At 37.9% G+C, this 19702-nt stretch overlaps 1 protein-coding gene across 5 annotated transcripts in view; it reads right to left on the reverse strand.

The window, feature by feature from the left end:
* The window catches only part of PCCA (propionyl-CoA carboxylase subunit alpha), a 537919-nt gene that overhangs the window by 20689 nt on the left and 497528 nt on the right, over positions 1-19702 (reverse strand). Inside the window, exon 22 of one of the 5 annotated variants that reach the window (XM_012525122.4) lies at positions 12577-18291. The exons of the other annotated variants lie outside the window; for them this stretch is intronic. Within the exon in view, the coding sequence (XP_012380576.1) occupies positions 18262-18291 (30 nt within the window). The 3' untranslated portion in view covers positions 12577-18261. Of the gene's footprint in view, positions 1-12576; positions 18292-19702 lie in introns of those variants that run through there. 5 annotated transcript variants of the gene reach the window in all.

A 19702-nucleotide genomic window follows, 5' to 3' on the forward strand; every position in this document is an offset into this window, starting at 1 on the left:
CTTTCTGCCCAGGAGCAGTATTTCTTAAAGCACAGAAAAACTCTGTACTAGGATAAAGAAAATTTAATTTTTAAAAAACATTCCTTTTTAAAAGCACAGATTGTTTTAAAAGTTTCTGGCTGCCAGACATCTAAAATAATAGATACATGGAATTCATCTAAATATACACTGATAAAAACACGAAATTGCGTAGTTTTCAGATAGCCAGAACTCCCTATCTGGGTTTTTTGGCTCCTGTGTTAATAAATAACACTTGTAAACTACCTGAAACAGATGTTTCTGACCCATCCACAGGGCAGATACAAATTGTTTCCCAAGCCTTGAAGCTGTTCTTTTAGATTTTAAAAATCTCTACTGGTTTATTTTATATGGACTCTTATTACATAAAGCATTTAGTCAAGATGAGAACGAAGAGAGTTCCAACAGAACAGACCAGTTTCATCTGCCAGTGAAATAATGACTTTAAATAACACCACTATCAAAACCTAAAATCTGACTATTCCAGTTTATAATTTCATATCAATAGGAAGGAACTGGAAAGGAGATATTTTTTTCTTGTTTATCTAAAAGTAGCAAAAAACTAACAAAAGCACATAGTAAGATGAAAGATTGAAACTTTTAAATTAACTTCCTTTTTAAAAATGTCCTATCTGGCATTCAACAGCTCTTATTAGGGAAAGAGCAAAATGGTGTCTTAGAAGCACAAGGAAAGAAACCAAATGTTATACACGAGAAGTCCAACCACTAGCCAGCCATAGATGAATGTGCTCTTCAGAAGTTCATAAATCAAGTACATGTGCCTGTTTACATGTTCACAATTTTTTAATAGCAAGGCAACAACAGTAAGGTGCAAATTACTGCTGTGCACTTTGTCAGAAATTCAGCTGCTTAGTGATTAACACTGTTATAACCAAATTTTACACAGAGAATAAATGCAGTGGGTCAAATTCTCAACTTTAGAGTAACAGTTAATATAAGCATCTATTACAAATGGACATTTGGCTCTGTGATAGTTTAGTTTTATGAAAAATGAATACCACACTAAATTACAAGAAAAAAAATTTAAATGCCTCAGGACATTAAGAGTCTTGTTCAAGTCATCACAACTGAAACATTTGTACCTTTCACCATATGTACCTTACTGTTGAACCAAGGACACCTGTACTACAACCACAACTTCAACAGCTTAAGGTTTAGGTTATTATGTTAAATAAAACTTGAAGGAAAAAAAAACCTATGAAGAAACATCAAGGATCCTTGAAATGGAAACAAATGGCAGCAAAATAAATAGTGCAAACTACCCTGAAATAGCACCACCCAAGTGTGCAGTTAGTTGACATAAATGGAAATGCACAGAAGAAAAGACCTGTGAAGCAGTGTAAGGGCCCTGCTCCGATCATTAATCACTTGTTTAGGCCGTTTAAACTGGAGCATTACAGCCTGCAGCAAAACGCCAACACTCCCATCACTTGCATGTCAGCGATGCTGGTGTTAACAGGAGAAAATATATGGTTTCTGATATTGCGTCCCAGTTCCTCAGAATTTGTTTCCTTTAATTGAAAAAAGCAGTTAAATGCCAAGTAAATCATTCCGTTAGCTAGGCTGTTTAACAGCACATAATTGATAATGTCAATATATTGCAGTGACATAATGCATCACTTTCAACACTCGTCTACTTACATTTATGAATCAATCTACACTCAAGGTTCTATTTTTACTGGTAAGTTGGTTCTTTACCTTAAGTCTTTTGCTGGACTAATGTACCACAGGAACCACAACAGCAGTGAGCAATGATCTTATTAAGGGCAGTTTCTGAGGGAAGAATTACAAAAATAGAGGTGGGAAGAAAACGCCAACAAAACCAAATGGCAAAAATACATGTGGTCCACATCAGGAGCTCATATACAAAATTCTTATTAAAGAAAAACAAAGGGAAGATTTCCTTAGAGAAAAGAAGACACACATTAAGGTCAGTATCAAAAACTTGGAAGAAATAAGTGGGTTAGTAAAGTCTCTATGTCTTTCCTGCTCGTTCCAAAAAGAGGAGAGGAAAATATGGAGATGATTGTCAATAATATGAAAATCTAACCTAGTTTTTAAAAAAATCAGAAACACAAAGCCCCCTTCCAGTTCTAATATCCTAAGATAAGCAACTTTCTAACAATTGTGTCAAAATTAAATAGAAAATTAAGTATTAAACCCAGCACTCAATTATGGATTATTTATACCCTCAGCTGTATTCCTTGTAATTTCAATCACTCATATTATAGGACAGACCCAAAATGCCAAGAAAGGAAAAAAGCTTTGCGCAGAAAGTCAGTCCCACTTCAGCCACTCTTCGTATTATTACATGGCTATCACTGATAGGAAGGAGAGCATTGAGAGTCTTAAGTGTGTCTCCAAAGGAGCAAGTCTGATGTAATGGTGGTCACTCCTTGAGCTCAGCAGTTTGTGAGGCCACCTGCAGGTGTGCGATGAGAAAAGGGGCCTAGCCTCTGCTTTATCCAGGTGACCACAAGCTGTCTAACAAGTAGGTACATATGCCACAAAGGTAATTTGCTGGAATAAACGGCACTTTCACATCCACAAATGCAAGTCCATTTATAATAATGAACTATGCAGAACTCACAAAATAGAACATGTGCATTCTGTTTGATCAGGAGTCTCACTGACACATTATGACTATAATGAGTAATTTTTTTTCTTTTTACACAAGAAAAATATAATAGATCTTTAAAAGCCTTGTACTCAATTACAACACAATACCAACATCTGTTAACAGTACAGGCTGTTTCTATTTTGCATCCTAAATTGTTTTATGTAATTACAAGTTTATAAGGTATTTGGTAAACCAGTAAGAAGGTACCTTTTTGAAGCACCGTATAATTTGGGGTACAATGAAATGTTCTCTTGAAAAATCTATAATTAGGGGAGCATCAGCTTACAGAAAAGTAAAAAAAAAATGCTATAAAAACACAATCACATAAATAAGCACATAGGTAGGAAATGTACTATTTTGCTGTGGTCCCTACTCCTTTTTCCTTCTCTTCTATTTGAATTGCTCTTTGCTCATCCCAAATAAAATTAATGCTGTCCTAGCATGCAGAATAAGTGAATTTTGTGGGAAAAAAGTAGCTTTCCTTTGTAAGTCCTTTGGTCCCGAGTTGGAACACCAGAGAGCTAGGTAGCATGCAAACATCAGAAACTATACAACAATGTTCTTGCCTTTATAAAGATTTTTTTTTTAATGCTAAAAAGATTTTTATTATTATGAATTCATTGAAGGAACTCAGACTCTAATATGCCAAAATGCTGGCTGGTATTAGAGAGCAATTCCTAAACTAAAATATATAAAGGCAAATCAAACAAAACTAGAGTTGGCTATAGTACAGTGTCATAAACTATGGGTCAAAAACCCAAATCAGAAAACAACCCTCCACACATTGGCTTAAAATACTGGAAATTATTTCTACAAGGGAGTTCCTTAGCAATTGTATAGTTCATTTACAACTTTGACATATCTTAGAAGTTTGACCTGGATTGTTACTATTGCATAAAAATTGGAAATAAGTTGGCCCCAGTCCCCTGGGCTACCAGATGGATCTGTGGCACCCTACTATTGTTCATAGCATAGGACACAGAATGCTGAAGGTAGATGGGACCTTAAAGCCATCTGGTCAATTCAGAGGAAAAAATATGTCGCCCCTATATTGGAAGCAGCAGGAAAGAGTATGAAACACATGCCTTTGAAGCCAAAGGATCTGTGTTTGACATCCCAACAAGTTATCACCTTTTGGCCACGTGACCTAGAAAAAAAATTTCTTCACCTCTAAAAGCAACATACATGCCTTGAATGATTGTTTGGGGGATTAAATTCACAAATACTTATTTGTGAAGTACCTAGCAAGTGCCTGGCAGAAAGTCTCAACAAATATTATTTTCTGTCCCCTTTCCAAACATCTCTGATAATCCATGATAAGATTTTGTTGTTTTAAGATTTATATTGTTAAGACATCTCAGATTAGCAATTTATAATTATTAATGGTTCTAGCACTATTTGGAGTCAAGATCAAATTCTTTAAACACTATCTGAATCTAGGGTCAGGGGAAGGAAGTTAGTTCCAGCATTAAGAGAGCTTCCAGATCAAGCAGTGCAGGACTCTATGGTAATTCTTTCCTAGGACACTTAATTAAATGGATAGTAAAATAGATAAACAGTTTGGTTTATTCATTCAGAAACCATTTATCAAGTATATCTAAGTGATACAAGAATGCAAAATAAATAGGAAAAAATGGCTCCTGACCTGAAACATTACAATGTGGACAGAGAGGGAAGACAATCACGAATGACACAACATAAATATAAATTTAAGAATGTGATCATTATGAGGCAGGATTGTTTTTTTGGAGGTACTGGGCCAAGGATTGAACCCCAGACCATGTATGTGGGAAGCCAGTGCTCAACCAACGAGCCATATCAGCAACCCTGAGTTGGTTTTCTTTTTTGCTTGTTTTGTTTCTAGGAGGCACAGGGAACCAAACCCTGGACCTCCCATGTGGGCAGCTTGAGCCACATCTGCTCCCCAAAGAAGGTTTTTGCTTTTTTTAAAAAGATTTATTTCATTTATTTCTCTCCCCTTCCCCCCATTGTCTGCTCTCTGTGTCCATTTGCTGTGTGTTCTTCTGTGTCCACTTGTATTATATCAGGCAGTACTGGGAATCTGTGTCTCTTTTTTTGTTGCGTCCTCTTGCTGTGTCAGCTCTGTGTGTGTGTGTGTGGCGCCACTCCTGGGTGGGCTGAGATTTTTCATGCAGGGTGACTCAATGCGGGGTGCAGTCCTTGTGTGTGGGGCTCCCCTAGGTGGGGGACACCCCTACAGGGCATGGTACTCCTTGCACGCATCAGCAATGCGTGTGGGCCAGCTCACCACATGGGTCGGGAGGCCCTGGGTTTGAACCCTGGACCTTCCATGTGGTAGGCGGATGTTCTATCCATTGAGCCACATCCACTTCCCAAGGAAGGCTTTTTGATTTTAGTTTCTGTCTCTTAAAAAAACAAACTTCCCAGGTTTGGGGGGAGAAGTAGAGAGTAATAATTTAACTTTTAAGATCCTGAGTCAAACTACTTAGTTTTGATTTCTGGCTCTGCCCCTTGGAACAATGGGAAAGTTACTTAAACTTTCTTTTTTTAAAGATTTTTATTTATTTATTTATTTCTCTCCCCCGCCCCCACCCCGACCCCAGTTGTCTGTTCTCTGTGTCTATTTGCTGCATCTTCTTTGTCCACTTCTGTAGTCGTCAGTGGCATGGGAATCTGTTTCTTTTCTTTGCGTCATCTTGTTGTGTCAGCTCTCCGTGTGTGCAGCACCATTCCTGGGCAGGCTGCACTTTCTTTCGTGCCGGGTGGCTCTTCTTATGGGGCGCACTCCTTGCGCGTGGGACTCCCCTGAGCTGGGGACACCCCTGCATGGCACGGCACTCCTTGTGCGTATCAGCACTGTGTGTGGGCCAGCTCCACACGGGTCAAGGAGGCCCGGGGTTTGAACCACGGACCTCCCATGTGGTAGACAGACACCCTAACCACTGGGCCAGGTCCGCCGCCACTTAAACTTTCTATGGCTCAGATTTCTTATTTATAAATTATAGATCAGAATATTATCAACTTCAAAGGGTTGCTGGGAGAATTAAATTATTTTAGGAAGAATTCTCAGAATACAGTAAACACTATGTAAGCATATAATAATAGCTATTATTACTATTTTTGTTTTTATTAATCCATATCTGTGTAGAGGAGAAACTAATAATTCAGATTCCAGAATCTTGGGCATATTCCCAGAGTTCCAATGTTCTAAAACTTTCTCTTAAGCATATGTAAACATATAGCTTAAGTCTTCATTTAGAACCTCCTCTGATAATATTAGCCCAATAATTTGACCTCCTACTCAAATCTCATGTGAGCATTCTCCTGACTGGGAACCTTGCCTTATCTATGTTGACTTGCCTACAATGATTTTCCCCAGACTTTGGGGCTATGTTCCTAATTTCTTGCGGCAGGAGAATTCGTATTTCAGAAACCTGAGGTTTTACAAGAAAAAGAGAACTGGGGGACTGGAAATATGAGTGAACCTATGGAAGGTTTTAAAAATTTTAAAATGTATTTTACTAGAGTTAAAAATAGTTATAGACTTGTAACAAGAACTACAATAAAGAGGCATATTAAAAAGTTAATAGCCTCTTTCTTCTCCAATACCACTCCCCTGAAGTAATGTTAATTTTTATTGTGTATCTTTTACTCACATAAATCTATAAAAACATAAACAGACATATATGTCTAAAAATAGTCTTATACTGATGAAAATAAAACAGAGACAGCTCATTTTTGAAAAAAGGGAGAAATCAATGATATTTTGCCATTCAACATCTTCGGACTTGCTATAAACTTTTAAATGCAGGGGTGCCTTAAAACAGAAATTACTTTTTTTTTTTCTTTTCACCACATGCTTAGCTCATCTCAAGCAGAGGGGAAATTCCCATGTACTCCAGTGTTATCCACAGCTTTCACAGAGTGTTCTCCACAGACTCTGACCATAACAACGACAGAATGTAGCAGAATAGCCTTAAATGGCCCTCAGTCCCTCTTGCCCATGATTCAGCTTCCTTCTCCCTGACCATTATAAGGTCCAATTATTAAGTACAACTTCAAGGTCCTGAGTATGCTTTACCTATGCTTTCCCAAGGCTCTGCTGTAAACAACAACATATCTTTTGCCATCTGCTTTACCTCCCTCCCTTTTTCTTAATTTTTAGTTTTCTCTTTTCCTAATTATCCCCAATAGTGTGAGTTATGGTTGCAATGACTCTACTCTATGACTCCACTATAATTTTCCCTAAACCCCTGCCTCTCACTATGAGAGTGTACACTTATTTCACACGCCAATATTTATACCAGTCCCTCAGATATCAAGAAGGAACATAAAGCTCTCTTAACTTTATAAATTGTAACCCATGCTTTTAGCCCATGAAAATTAGGACTGTTTCCCTCTTCACTAATTTCTGTGACTGCTATCTAATCAAACTGAAAAAAAGCCTAACTCATTGGTCATTACAATTAAATAGTACTACACAGTATTCCATCAAGTAAGACTAGGGAACATTTCATTTGCATCTATAATCCAGGGACTAGGACTGCCAAATATCAACCATTCTTTGCTTATCTGCAGTCCTTTCCTCTGGGTTGAAATACAAAGAAGAGAGAGCACAGTAGAAGTGGATAGGTGGTTGCTAAGCAGCCTCACTCTGTGGTATTTACCTTGGCAAATTTACCAGGTTGAGAGTTCGGGACTCTGATTCACAGACTGACAAACCAGACGTCATTTATACACTTAGAACAAGTCATCCTCAGATGGATTCAATCTTGTCCAGCTCACAAAAAATTGATGTATTAACCATCTTTTGAATTTAAAATCAGAAATTTGTATATTTGTAAAGCAAACCAGCACATCCCTTAGCTGTACTGTGAAAATGCACTATCGTCAGGTGTTTGATAAATATGGACTCAGCAGAAGAGTCATCACCTGTTCTTAAGAGGTGTTCTTCCACTAAGATTGCATAAGCAGTGGTTCTCAAAGTTGAGTGATCATCAAAAATAACCTGGTGAGGAAAACAGACAGGTGGTTCTTCAACAAGTTAAACATAACAAACAGAAGAGAAAAAAGGAATTCAAATGGATACTTGTATGCCAATGCTCGTAGCAGCATTATTCACAATAACTAATTAATGGAAATAACCCAGGTGTTGATCAAGAGATAAATGAATAAACAAAATGTGGCATATACATACAATAGAGTATTAGACAGCCATAAGAAGGACTAAAGTTCTGATAGAAGCTACCTTAAAAAACATTTTGCTAAGGAATGGATGTAGCTCAGTGTTTGAACGCCTGCTTCACACTTACGAGGTCCTGGGTTCAACCCCCAGTACCTCCTAAAACAAAAACAAAAACATGCTAAGTGAAATAAGTCAGACACTAAAGGATAAATATTGTATGATTCCACTTATATGAACTATCTGGAATAGGTAAATTCACAGAGACAAGTAGATTAGTGTTCTAAGGGCTAGAGGGAGGGGAGATGGGATATTACTGCTTAATGGGTAAAGAATTTATATTTGAGTGATGAAAAGTTTTGGTAATGGATGGTAGTGATGGTTGCACAACACTGCAAATGTAATTAATACCAATGCATTGTATACTTAAAAATTAAAATGGAAAATTTTATGATATATGTACACATACATTACCACAATAAAAAAAAAATCATCTGGAGGGCTTGTGAATATACAGATTGCTGGGTTTCCTCCAGAACCTTGCATTTCTAACAAGCTGACAGCGTGGTGGTCTGGGGACCAAACTTTGATAACCACAGACATGTGGCACTGTTCTCCACTATCTGAACACCCTTTCCAAGGAAAATTTAGATAATATCCACTGAGAAACCTTTATATCCCCTGGACTCAGCTGAACATATATATATATGCTGTCAAAGAATGCTTCCTTGACTCATGTTCTTGGTAGAAAATCCTCCTTCTGAGTGATACATTCTTTCTTCATTATGTTAACACTGATAAACCTAAGAAGTTATAGGTGTAGGCCTGGTACTCTATAAATCCTGACTTTGCATGACATAAAATATATTACTTTACTTTCTAAGCCCCAGTTTCCTTACTGAAAAATAGGAGAAAATACTGCCTATCTTGTAGAATTAAAGATTGTCAAGAGTTAATGCACATGAATATTCTAGCCTGATGTCAAGCACACAAAATGTCCAATAAATGGTAGCTATTGTAACGATCCTGTTCACAGAAGGAACATCTTTAAGGTATCTTCTGCATATTTTCAATCTGGCCCATTTGATATTTCAAAGTTTTGGGATTACTCTGGGGTCTATAGTTACTATAGTCAATGACTTTTCTTTCACCCCAAGGTTGCTGTCCCTGAGTTAGAGCATATATATGATTAGAATACTGAGACTAGGGGAATACTTTGTCAATATAGATTGAAAGCCTCTCCAATTCTATAAACAACTTTCTGAGTTTGGAGGATAACACTGAGCTCAAAGTATCTTTTGGGAGAAGAATTCTCTTTAAATGTCTATGGATTTTAGTTGAGCTGCAACCAGACATAACTGCCCAATATCTGGGCAGCTGGGGGAGTGTTTATTTGATCTCTTGGTTTATTTAAAAAACTATGGGAAAGCTAAAAAGTCCTAGAAAAGTTGGCAAGGTAACTACAGATTGAATGCCCATACTATTACACAAACTTAAATACAAATCCCTTGAGAAAAGGAACCTTAATTTTTAAAAAATTATAAATTGATCCCAGAGGAGATTTCTGGTCTCAAAAAATGAGAGAAAATGTAATCATTGGATCAGTATTGCCTTTGGTTTGGCTTCTGCAAGAGGAAATTATGTACTGAACAAGTATTACTTTCATTCTTATTACAATTTTATTAGAATATATGGAGTCTGGTAAATCAATTCATTTTAAAATGAATCACTTAAATTTATAAAGGCTCTAGGATCAAACAGATTTAACCAAAACCGTTTAGCTCCCTTCCTGGGTGATGGGACTCTATCCTTGCCAAATTATTTAATTCAATTAAATTCAGAAGTAGAGCCATCTGAGGATGGATTCCAAATATTACCTGTCTTGCTTTAAAAAGGAAATTTGTTATTTCTCATCCCCTCTCCCCTGGCAATGACAGAAGCATGATTTCGTTGGATATTCCTTCCAAACTCCATATCAGCAACTCTTAACCTGGGGACAATAAAATCCTAGCACCTCCAGAAAAGCTTTAGACAACCTTTGAGTATAAAACACATAGTATTTCTCTGCTTCTTCTCTGATGTTTAGATAACTGTCTCTTGTAAAAGAAAAAGTTTTCTTCATGTCAAATATATTTAAAATTTGTTTACATCAAGATGTATGATGAAGTTTACATAGGCTAGGATTTTATTTTTGTCACTAGACATGATGGGACAAATGTGCTTCTTAGTGGCAAAATGCAATGGAAGTGTGGATGCAACATAAATCATTCTATCCTGGAAACACACTGGATAGTGTGGCTCTTGATCATGAGAAGACATATTTTGCAAAAGGCTCTAACTTTATTAAAACATTACTCATTCCAGCATAAAAGTCTATGTTAAGGTCTCAAATACGTTTGCTTATAACCCTGCCAAATAAAAGAAGTCAATGCAGGGAAAGCGGACTAGGCCCAGTAGATACGGCATCCATCTACCACATGGGAGGTCCGTGGTTCAAACCCCGGGCCTCCTTGACCCGTGTGGAGCTGGCCCAAGCACTCCGTAAGGAGAGCCGCCCAGCACGAAAGAAACTGCAGCCTGCCCAGGAATGGTGCCGCACACACGGAGAGCTGACACCACAAGATGACACAACAAAAAGAAGCACAGATTCCCGTGCCACTGACAACAACAGAAGCAGACAAAGAACATGCAGCAAATAGACACAGAGAACAGACAACTGGGGCGGGGAGTGGGAGCATGGAGGGAAGGGGAGAGAAATAAATAAAAAATAAGTCTTAAAAAAAAAAAAAGAAGTCGATGCAGACTGGAAAGAAATTGATGAAGCCACTAGTCCTAGAAAGAGTGATGCCTGGGCCAGAAGGGAAAAAAAAGAAAAGAGAAGGTTTCTCTGTTAAACATTAAGAGTCATCAACATCAGAATTACAAATATACAAATACTTCATTAATAACATATCAGAGGGAAATGGGTAATTAAAACATTTCTCCTTGCCAAATACCTAGATGGAATTATGACTATCTTTCAGGGCAATAAGCTACTAGTTTTCATTATTTACATGAATGGTGATGTGGACAAAAAAGCAATCTTATTTTTAAGTGTCTTTTGGAAACTGCAAAAGCTGTTGATATTTTAGAACTGGTGAAACAGTTCTATGCCAAGCAATGAAAGCAAAATCTTGGTGTTTATGCATAACTGCACACCTGTAATTTTGCAGCTCTGATGAAAAGGCGCCACTTGTCACCACAACTCATGGTTTTCTACAATAGTCTGAAATGACAATAATTTTGCCAACAATGCTGAAAGAAGTCTCATCTGTTGGAATTGCCAAATTCTCAAACCACAGAGTTTAATAAAGTCATTTGCTGATAAAGAGGTTTTGACAAGGTATGGGGGAATACAAATACGGAATTTTTCTCTATATAAACAAGTATGCTGATCCAATAGAGCTTAATCTTTAAACTAATTCTACCCCAGGAAATACCACTCTGGAGACAGTTCAATAGGGAGGAGTTAATTTTTAAACACAGTTAAAGAATAAAATTGACAATGGAATACTATTCAGTCATAAAAAGAAATGAAGTATTGAGACATGCCACACAAAAACATTATGCTAAGTGAAATGAGCCAGACACAAAAGGTCAGATATTATAGGATTTGATTTATGTGAAACATTCAGAATAGGTAAATCAAAGAAAAAGAAGATGGACTAGAGGCTGTCAGGAGCTGGGGTAAAGGGAGAATGAGGAGTGACTGCTTAAGGGGAATGGGGTTTCCTTTTGGGATGATCAAATATCCTTGAGCTAGACAGCAGTGACTGTTGCACAACACTAAATTTACTAAATAGCACTGAACTGTACACTTTAAAATAATTAAGTTAATTTTATGTTATGTGATTTTTACCGCCATTAAAAAAGAAGCTGTTAGGCCATTTTAATGTTGCAAAGCTTTCATTTTAAGGCCCTTTATAGTAATGAATATGGATGTTGCCAAATGATTTATGGCTTTACCCCTTCCTTTCATCCTTTTCATCTTCTTCTTCCCCTTCTCCTTCCCCTTCCCCTCCCTTCCTCCTTTCCTTCCTTCCTTTTTTGGTATGTTTTCACCATTGGACTATAACAACATTCATGAAGGTAAGGATTATAGTACCTGGGACAGAGAAGACAGTCAATATTTGTGGATGAAAAAAAATTTGCAATCTTTTTGGTCAAGCTAAGCATATCTCCATCCTAGCAAGAAGAGGTAAAAGACAATTATTAAAGTTCCAGTGCTGAATAAAGTGCTTCTATGGGCTATAATTAAAGAGAGCCCCCTAATATGGCTATATCTCTTAGGGAAAAATTTATAGTCTCAGAATTTTCTGAAAACTTACATTTGCCTGAGACATCACTGCAATTTAAACAAAGGTTCATAATCCTTTTCTTACTGACTATATCAATAATGTTCATCTTGTGAAAGATGGCCGGACATAAGAACAAAGGCAATGCTATGGCAGGAATTTAATTTCAAGATTCCTAGAGAATTCAGCACTTTCTTGACAAAGCCTGGAAAAGCCCTGGCAGCTGTGTGTATTTGTTACCACATGCCTTGGGAAGTCAGCACTTGTTGCCACTAAAATAAAAATTGTAAGTTGGCTGGGTGTCAAAGAGGATAGACAGGGTACCCTGCTTGAGCATTCCATAATTTTAACTTTTCATTCAAGCTAAACAATAGTGGCTTTCTCAGATATGTGCTTCAAAGCTAAATTCAGGAATTTAGTTTTATTGGTAATTTGTTTATATTTTCAATTTTATTAAAATTATTTTTGCTTTTTTTTTTTTTTTTTTTTAGGAGGTACTGGGGCTTGAGTCTGGGACCTCATCATAGGAAGGGTGAGCTCAACCACTGAGCTATATCCACCCCCCTTTATCAATTTTTTTCTTTTTAAAAATATTTATTTATTTTCCCTCCTTCCTCTCCTCCCACCCTGTATTTGTGCTGTCTTCTCATTTTCTCTCCTCTAGGATTCACCGGGATTTGATCCTGGAGACATCTGATGGGGAGAGGTTCCCTGTCAATTGTGCCACAGTTCCTGGTTTCTGCTGCAGGAACAGACTTTGACTCTCCCCTTGTCTCTCATTTGATGCATCATCATTTGATGCGTCATCATTATGCTGTATGACTCACTTGCGTGGGGCACTGGCTCACCATGCGGGTACTCACATGGGCACTAGATTGCCACGTGGGCATGCTTTCTCTTCTTTTTCACCAGGAGGACCCAGGGATCGAACCCAGGTCCTCCCATATGGTAGGCGGAGGCTCTATTACTTGAGCCACATCCACTTCTCATTAATTTTTAACTCAAAAAATGAGAGAAAAAGAAGTGACATAATTTACTGCATAGATGATTTTTATATTCTATGAAAAGGAACTCAATTTCTGGTGCAGTAAAATAAATTGTGCAGGATCCTGATGATATAATTTCCATGACTATCAAATACTGGGATCTTTCCCATCATGTCCTGTGTCTCTGCTATTTTTGGCTCTGTTTTAATCAGGGAACAGAGAGCAATAGAAGTCAGAGACCCAAGAGACCCAAGGTTCCCAAAAGACTGAGAGAACAGCCTGTGCCTAGCTTCCAGTGGGAATGGTATGCTCAGATTTCCATTCTGGGAACCCATGAGATCTCTGCCCTAGAACTCAAGTTACCAACCAATTGTAGTTTCTCAAACAACACTAGGCAGGTTCATGACTTCATGGCTATGTTCATGATATCATATCCTAGAATATCCTCCCAATTTTCCTTTGCTTGGCTGACTCATAATCATTCCTTAAGTCACAGTTAAAGGGACATCAACCCAGGAAGCTGTCCCTGAATTCCCAGGTTGGGTGACAAGCCATTTACTGGTTCCCATTGTAGCTTTGCTACCCGTCTGCTTTAGCACTTAGCATATTATATTGAAATTATCTGCTTAAGTGTCTATTTTCCTTACCAAAGTTAAAAAGGAAATAGTAACTTTATAGTGGAGAAACCTTAACCATGTAATCAGTTAACATCACAGGTAATGGGACAAAGTGAGTATTGGTATATACACATGGGGACACAATATCACTTCTGCAGTATTCCTGCCAAAAATGCTTAAATTAATATGACTATGTAGAAATACTAGACAAATCCAAACGGAGGGACATTTGACAAAATAAACATTCAAAAATGTCAAGATCATTGTTTTACTTTGCTGGGGCTACTGTATTTACTTTGCTGGGGCTACTGTAACAAAGAACCAAGATGAGCTGGTTTAAACAACAGAAACTTATTCTGTCACAGTTCTGGAGGCTAGAAGTCTTGAAATCAATGTTTTGGTAGGGCCATCCTTCCTCTAGAAGGGGAGAATGGGTTCAAAGCTTTTCCCTTGGCTTCTAGTGGGTGACCAGGCATTCAATCTCTACACTTCCACCCCATGGCTTTCTCGTTGTCTCATTCTCATTCAATATTTCCAACTTTTCTCTGCTCATTAAAGATACCAGTCATACTGCTTTAGGGCCCACCCTAAACCAGTTTGGTCTTATCTTAACCAGTAATATCTTCAATGGTCCTATTTATAAATAACTTCACATTCACGGAACCAGGAATTATGACTTAAATATGTCTTTTGGGGAGACACAATTCAATACATAAAAATCATGAAAGACAAAAAAGACTGGGACACTATTAGAGACTAAAAGGGATAAAAACAACATGAAAAATAAATGCAATGATCCTGAACCAGAAAACATTTTTTTTTCTTTTGCTATAAAAGATATTAGTAGGAAAACTGGCAAAATTGGAAAGGTCTATAGATTAGGCAATGGTATTAAGTCAATGTCATTTCCTGATTTTGATAATTATATTTGTACTATAGTTATATAAGGGAATGTGGTTGTTTTTAGGAAACACACACTGAAGTATTTAGGGGTAAACTGGCATTTTTAGCAATTTACTGAAGTGTTGTTAGAAAAAAACAATTTTGTATATAATATGGGGGGCAGAGGGAGAGAGAGATGTGCAGATGGAGAAAAGGAAGGAGGGGAGTGAGAGAGGGAAGGAGAAAGCAAATATGATAAAATGTCAGCAGTTAGGGGATTTGGGTGAAAATATATGGTATATGGACATTATCATTTTTTGTAACTTCTCTGTAAGTACAGATTATTTTTAAAATAAGAAATTTTAAAGTACAAAAACCTAAAGAAAGTTTCCATTTTGGATAAGAATAATAAGCTATGGAACTAAAAACATATGTGCAATGTACTGGGTAGATGAGAAAATCTGCAGTAATTAAAGTAATATCAGTAGTTACACAGAATGCTAATTGGAATTTGACATGACTCCAGGTCACTGACACTATTTCCAAAATTAACCCAACAAACTGGATAGCAGAGCAGTATAAGGTATTGCTTTATTGCATAGTTATAAACAAGAAGCAAGGACACTCCAAATAATGCTGTGATGCCTATTAGCTTTAAAAATAAATCTTTCTCACAGGCTTTACAGGCTGAAGAATACCATTTCTGCCTTAAAGGCAATCATCCTACAAATAACTATAACAAAAATGTAAGGGGTAAGTGGAAATGGCTCAACTAACAGAGCGTTCATCTACCATATAGAGGGTCCAGGGTTTGATCCCCAGGGCCTCCCGACCCGTGTGGTGAGCTGGTCCATGCTCAGCACTGATGCACGCAAGGAGTGCCGTGCCACGCAGGGGTGCTGTGCCATGCAGGGATGCCCCTGCGTAGGGGTGCCCCACGCACAAGGAGTGTGTCCTGCACAGAGAGCCATCCTGCATGAAAAAAGCACAGCCTGACCAGGAGTGGCGCTGCACACACGGAGAGCTGATGCAGCAAAATGGTGCAACGAAAAAGAGATTTTCCAGTGTTTCCACTGTTTTCCAATGTTGCCAGATAATGCAAGCGGATGCAGAAGAACACACAGTGAATGGACACAGAGAGCAGACAACAGGGGGGAAGGAGAGAGAAATAAATAAAATAAATCTTTTAAAAAAAATGTAAGGGACTACATGTAGTACTGGGATTAAAATTTTAGTCTATTGATGCTCACTCCTAGCAATTTACAGCACTCGTCATTTTAGAGAGTTGCTATTTCCTATGAAAAGATTAACGGTGCTAGCTAAAGGTGCTAAAAAACAAAGAAAAATAAGACTTTGTCTCTGCCATCAGGAAGTTCACTGTTATATTTAGGGAACATGCACATGTAGAAATAAATTGTGGAACCAGGTGTAAAGTGGAGCCTATGGAGAGATGTGAGAATTGCCAGGAATGATAAGGACTGGTAGCTCTTTACAAACCTCTGAAGAGAGTCTAGATGTGGGAATGTGGGGAAAAAAGGGATCAATTTATGGCCCTGCCACAGAAGTCACTTCAGGAAGGCAGATTTTAATGCAACATAAGGAAACAATTTCTTGCTGAGCTCTTCAAAGTAGAATCGGAGGCCTTGTGAAGTAGTGAGCTTTTCATTGCTAGACACATTATTCAAGCATAGGCAAGGAAATCTGTCAGAGATGTTGCTGGAGATTCTTATATTATCTAGGCTCAATCTAGAAACCTCTAAGGTAGGGTTATTCATCTGCGACATTAAGAATAGGTTTCTTAATGTTTCTCAACAGCGGCATAAAGGTCAGATAATTCTTTGTTACGGCATTTGTCTTGTGCATTGTAGGACATTTACCAGCATCTCTAGCCTCTATCCATTAGATGCCAGTAGCATTACCCCCTCCCAGTTGTGACAATAAAAAATGTCCCCAGACATGGTCGAATGTCCCCAAGTGAGCAAAGTACTTCCAGTTGGGAACCAATGCTCTAAGGTCCCTTCTAACAGCAAATTTCTTTCAGTCTGTGTTTTGAAAATTAAACCCTATAGAATTTCAGAGGGAGGGCCTAAGGTAGTCAGAGGAGAATTTACAGAGGAGGTAGGACTTGAGGGGCCTTGGGAGTGAAAAATTCTGAATAAACACAGAGTAAACAGTAAGCTTTCTAGGAGTAGCCTAGTATAGGTTAAGGTATAGAGGTAGGAAAAAACAAGGCTATAAAGGGATAATAAGAAGCCAGTTAACCAAAGGGTTCAATTAGTAGATAAGGCTAGAAGTATTTACAATGTGTTCAAGGAATTTCAAATCTAAAGTTAAGACTGCTTACCTTGTCATCTTTACCTATCTGTAATACAGATAGGTAAAGTTAATGGTAAACGAAGCCTGGAAGAAATAACATTCTGTGAAGACAACAGGATGCTAGAGAGTTAGGCAATATACCATATTATCTACTACTCCACTCAAAAACTGGCTTAAGAGTAAAGAAATTTTTACGTTTTCTTTCTTAGATGCCATTGCTCACTATGTTTGAATTACACAGATCTGACTCCAATTTTAAACTATAAGAAGGAGAAAGCAGACAAGCAAGTGGATGGAAATGAAATCAGTCTTTGTCAAAGATGGCAGAATGTTAACATTTTGCTATATTCAAGCAACACTCACATGCCAGGAAGGCTGGAATTTGCAAATGCATGAACGACCTATACTTCTGTCTTCACTTTGTTTGGTTCTATATTATCCAGACCTGGACCTAAAGAGGGATTTCTCAAGTCACGCTGGGGTTATGAAAGGATTGGACGGGTTTCTCAAGGTTAGAGTGGGTGGGTTCCCTTCTTGATATATGTATGACACAGATGTACTCAGAAAGGCTTCTGGAGAGGCTCATGCTAGAGATGGGTGTATGGGAAATACCGAAGACTCATAAACTGACTCTTCTAATGGAACGCCTCTGCTCAGGCACTGGCCTAATACTGCAGCAAGGTAGGCATCCCTATGTCTATCCAATAGGCCTCTGAAGTTCTAAGAACTCCAGAAAAGTCCCAGGTCTGTGGTTAGAAGTTGGAGTGGGACTGGCCCTGGGGCCAATTAGTATGTGTACTCAAACCGCATGACATAGCAAAAACTCTCCTGCTTTTTCACTGTCTTTTGCAGCTTAGAAAAATGGCAGTCTGAGCGGCTGAGGAATAGGAAACTGCTGCTTTTTGTATGAGACATATCAAATCACCTACTCCCCAAGTAAATGAACCTTTTCTAAGTAAGTCTCCTGCATTCCAACAAAACTTCTGCAACGGGACCTCCAGCTGACCTTTGCTCAGGTTCTTTATGTGTTATAATTACACAACACTATTACCGTCATCTAATGTTTCCATTTTATCTTTCAGGAGGCTCAGAAACCACTCACTTCTCCTTTATTTAGGCTCATATTCACGAAAATATTTTTATTTTTAAAAATAGAAGGAAAAGAGTCCAAAATATTTACATTTAGAAGAGATTTAAAATAAACGTGTTACAAATGCAAATGAGTTTGTACAACTAGAGAGCTTTCAATCCAGGCCCTCCCGCTGAGCCAGCCACTAAACTGCAGCACCTTCTGCCAAGCATCTCACAATAAATGAAGGAGCTTTCTGGAGGGCTAAAAAAAAAAAAAAGTTATTAAGAGTGTGAGCTTCGGCCATTATTTCACAATTGAGTTAACCTCTATCCCAAGGGCAACATTTTGCAGCTGTTTGCAGTGAGTCAGTACTTTCTTTCCTTTTTTTGTTGGTAAATTAACCTTTACATTTTTGCCTGTGACTACAGGCATAAGAACAAAGTTTGGGTTCACTTCTTGCTGTTGTGAATAACCATCTGCTTTTTTACAGGCAGAAATGGAAATAACAGAGTAGTCATGTGGTATTAGTTCATTCAAATTAAGCTACAAAATGAAATGAAGACAAGGTACACACATGCACATGCACACACAATACCACCAAGTGTGATGATCTTACTTTTTTTTTTTTTAAGTTTTCATTATGGTAGCATTTATACAACATAACACTGCCCATTTTAAACACTTCCACGCAGACAATTCAATGGTGTTAATTACATTCACAATGTTGTTCATCAGCACCACCATCCAGTCCCAAAACTTTCCCATCGTGCCAAACAGAATCTTTTTCTGTCTTGATGTCTTGAGTGGGATCTATGCTGTTATCTTACAATTCAGAAAATAAATCAGGCTTATAGTAAGTATTCTTTTTTTTTTTTTAAGGAGGTACCAGCGCTTGAACCCAAGAACTTGTATGGGAAGCAGGCATTCAATCACTGAGCTACACCCACTCCCCTGGCAAGCATTCTTATTATGAATATTTTATAGAGAGAAATAGATTTCATAGAATATAGTAATATATCAATGACGAAATGAAATACAGCCAACTCAGTTATATTATTCCGTTATATATCACTTTCCTTTTTAAAAAAAGGGGTGTATATATTTGCTCTCAAAGCATAGCAGGCTTCTATATTACCACCCGTATTTCAATGAGCAATGACCCATCATTAAAAACTTTGTTGACTATAATATAGGAAAGAGAAGCAATACAAGCGAGAATACAGAAAGAGGTAGCCATGGATACAATCGCAGAAAACAATCAGGGAAGGGGATGTGGCTCAAGTGACTGGGCTCCTGCCTGCCACATGGGAGGTCCTGGTTCTTTTCCAGGTGCCTCCTAAAAAGGGAGGATGATCACACAATGAACAGACACAGCAGGTACAGACAGTAAGGGGATAGGGAGAAATAAATAAATCTTAAAAAAAAAAAAAAGAACAATCACATCTTAATGACAAAACCACATATAGGTAGGTGTTCAATAACATTAAATCCCCTCTCCTCCTTTTGTGTTCAGGGAAACAGCTAACCACAAAGAATAACCCACAAGGCTCACTATCCATTCTTCCTCATGACTCCCTGTGATGGTTAAGCTCATGTGTCAACTTGGCTAGGTTATATTGTAGACAATATTGTTGTTTGTTCAAATAAGAAAACCTGATGGTTATTGTGAAGG

This window comes from Dasypus novemcinctus, chromosome 15, assembly GCF_030445035.2.
Source record: "Dasypus novemcinctus isolate mDasNov1 chromosome 15, mDasNov1.1.hap2, whole genome shotgun sequence".
NCBI classification, from domain to species: Eukaryota; Metazoa; Chordata; class Mammalia; order Cingulata; family Dasypodidae; genus Dasypus; species Dasypus novemcinctus.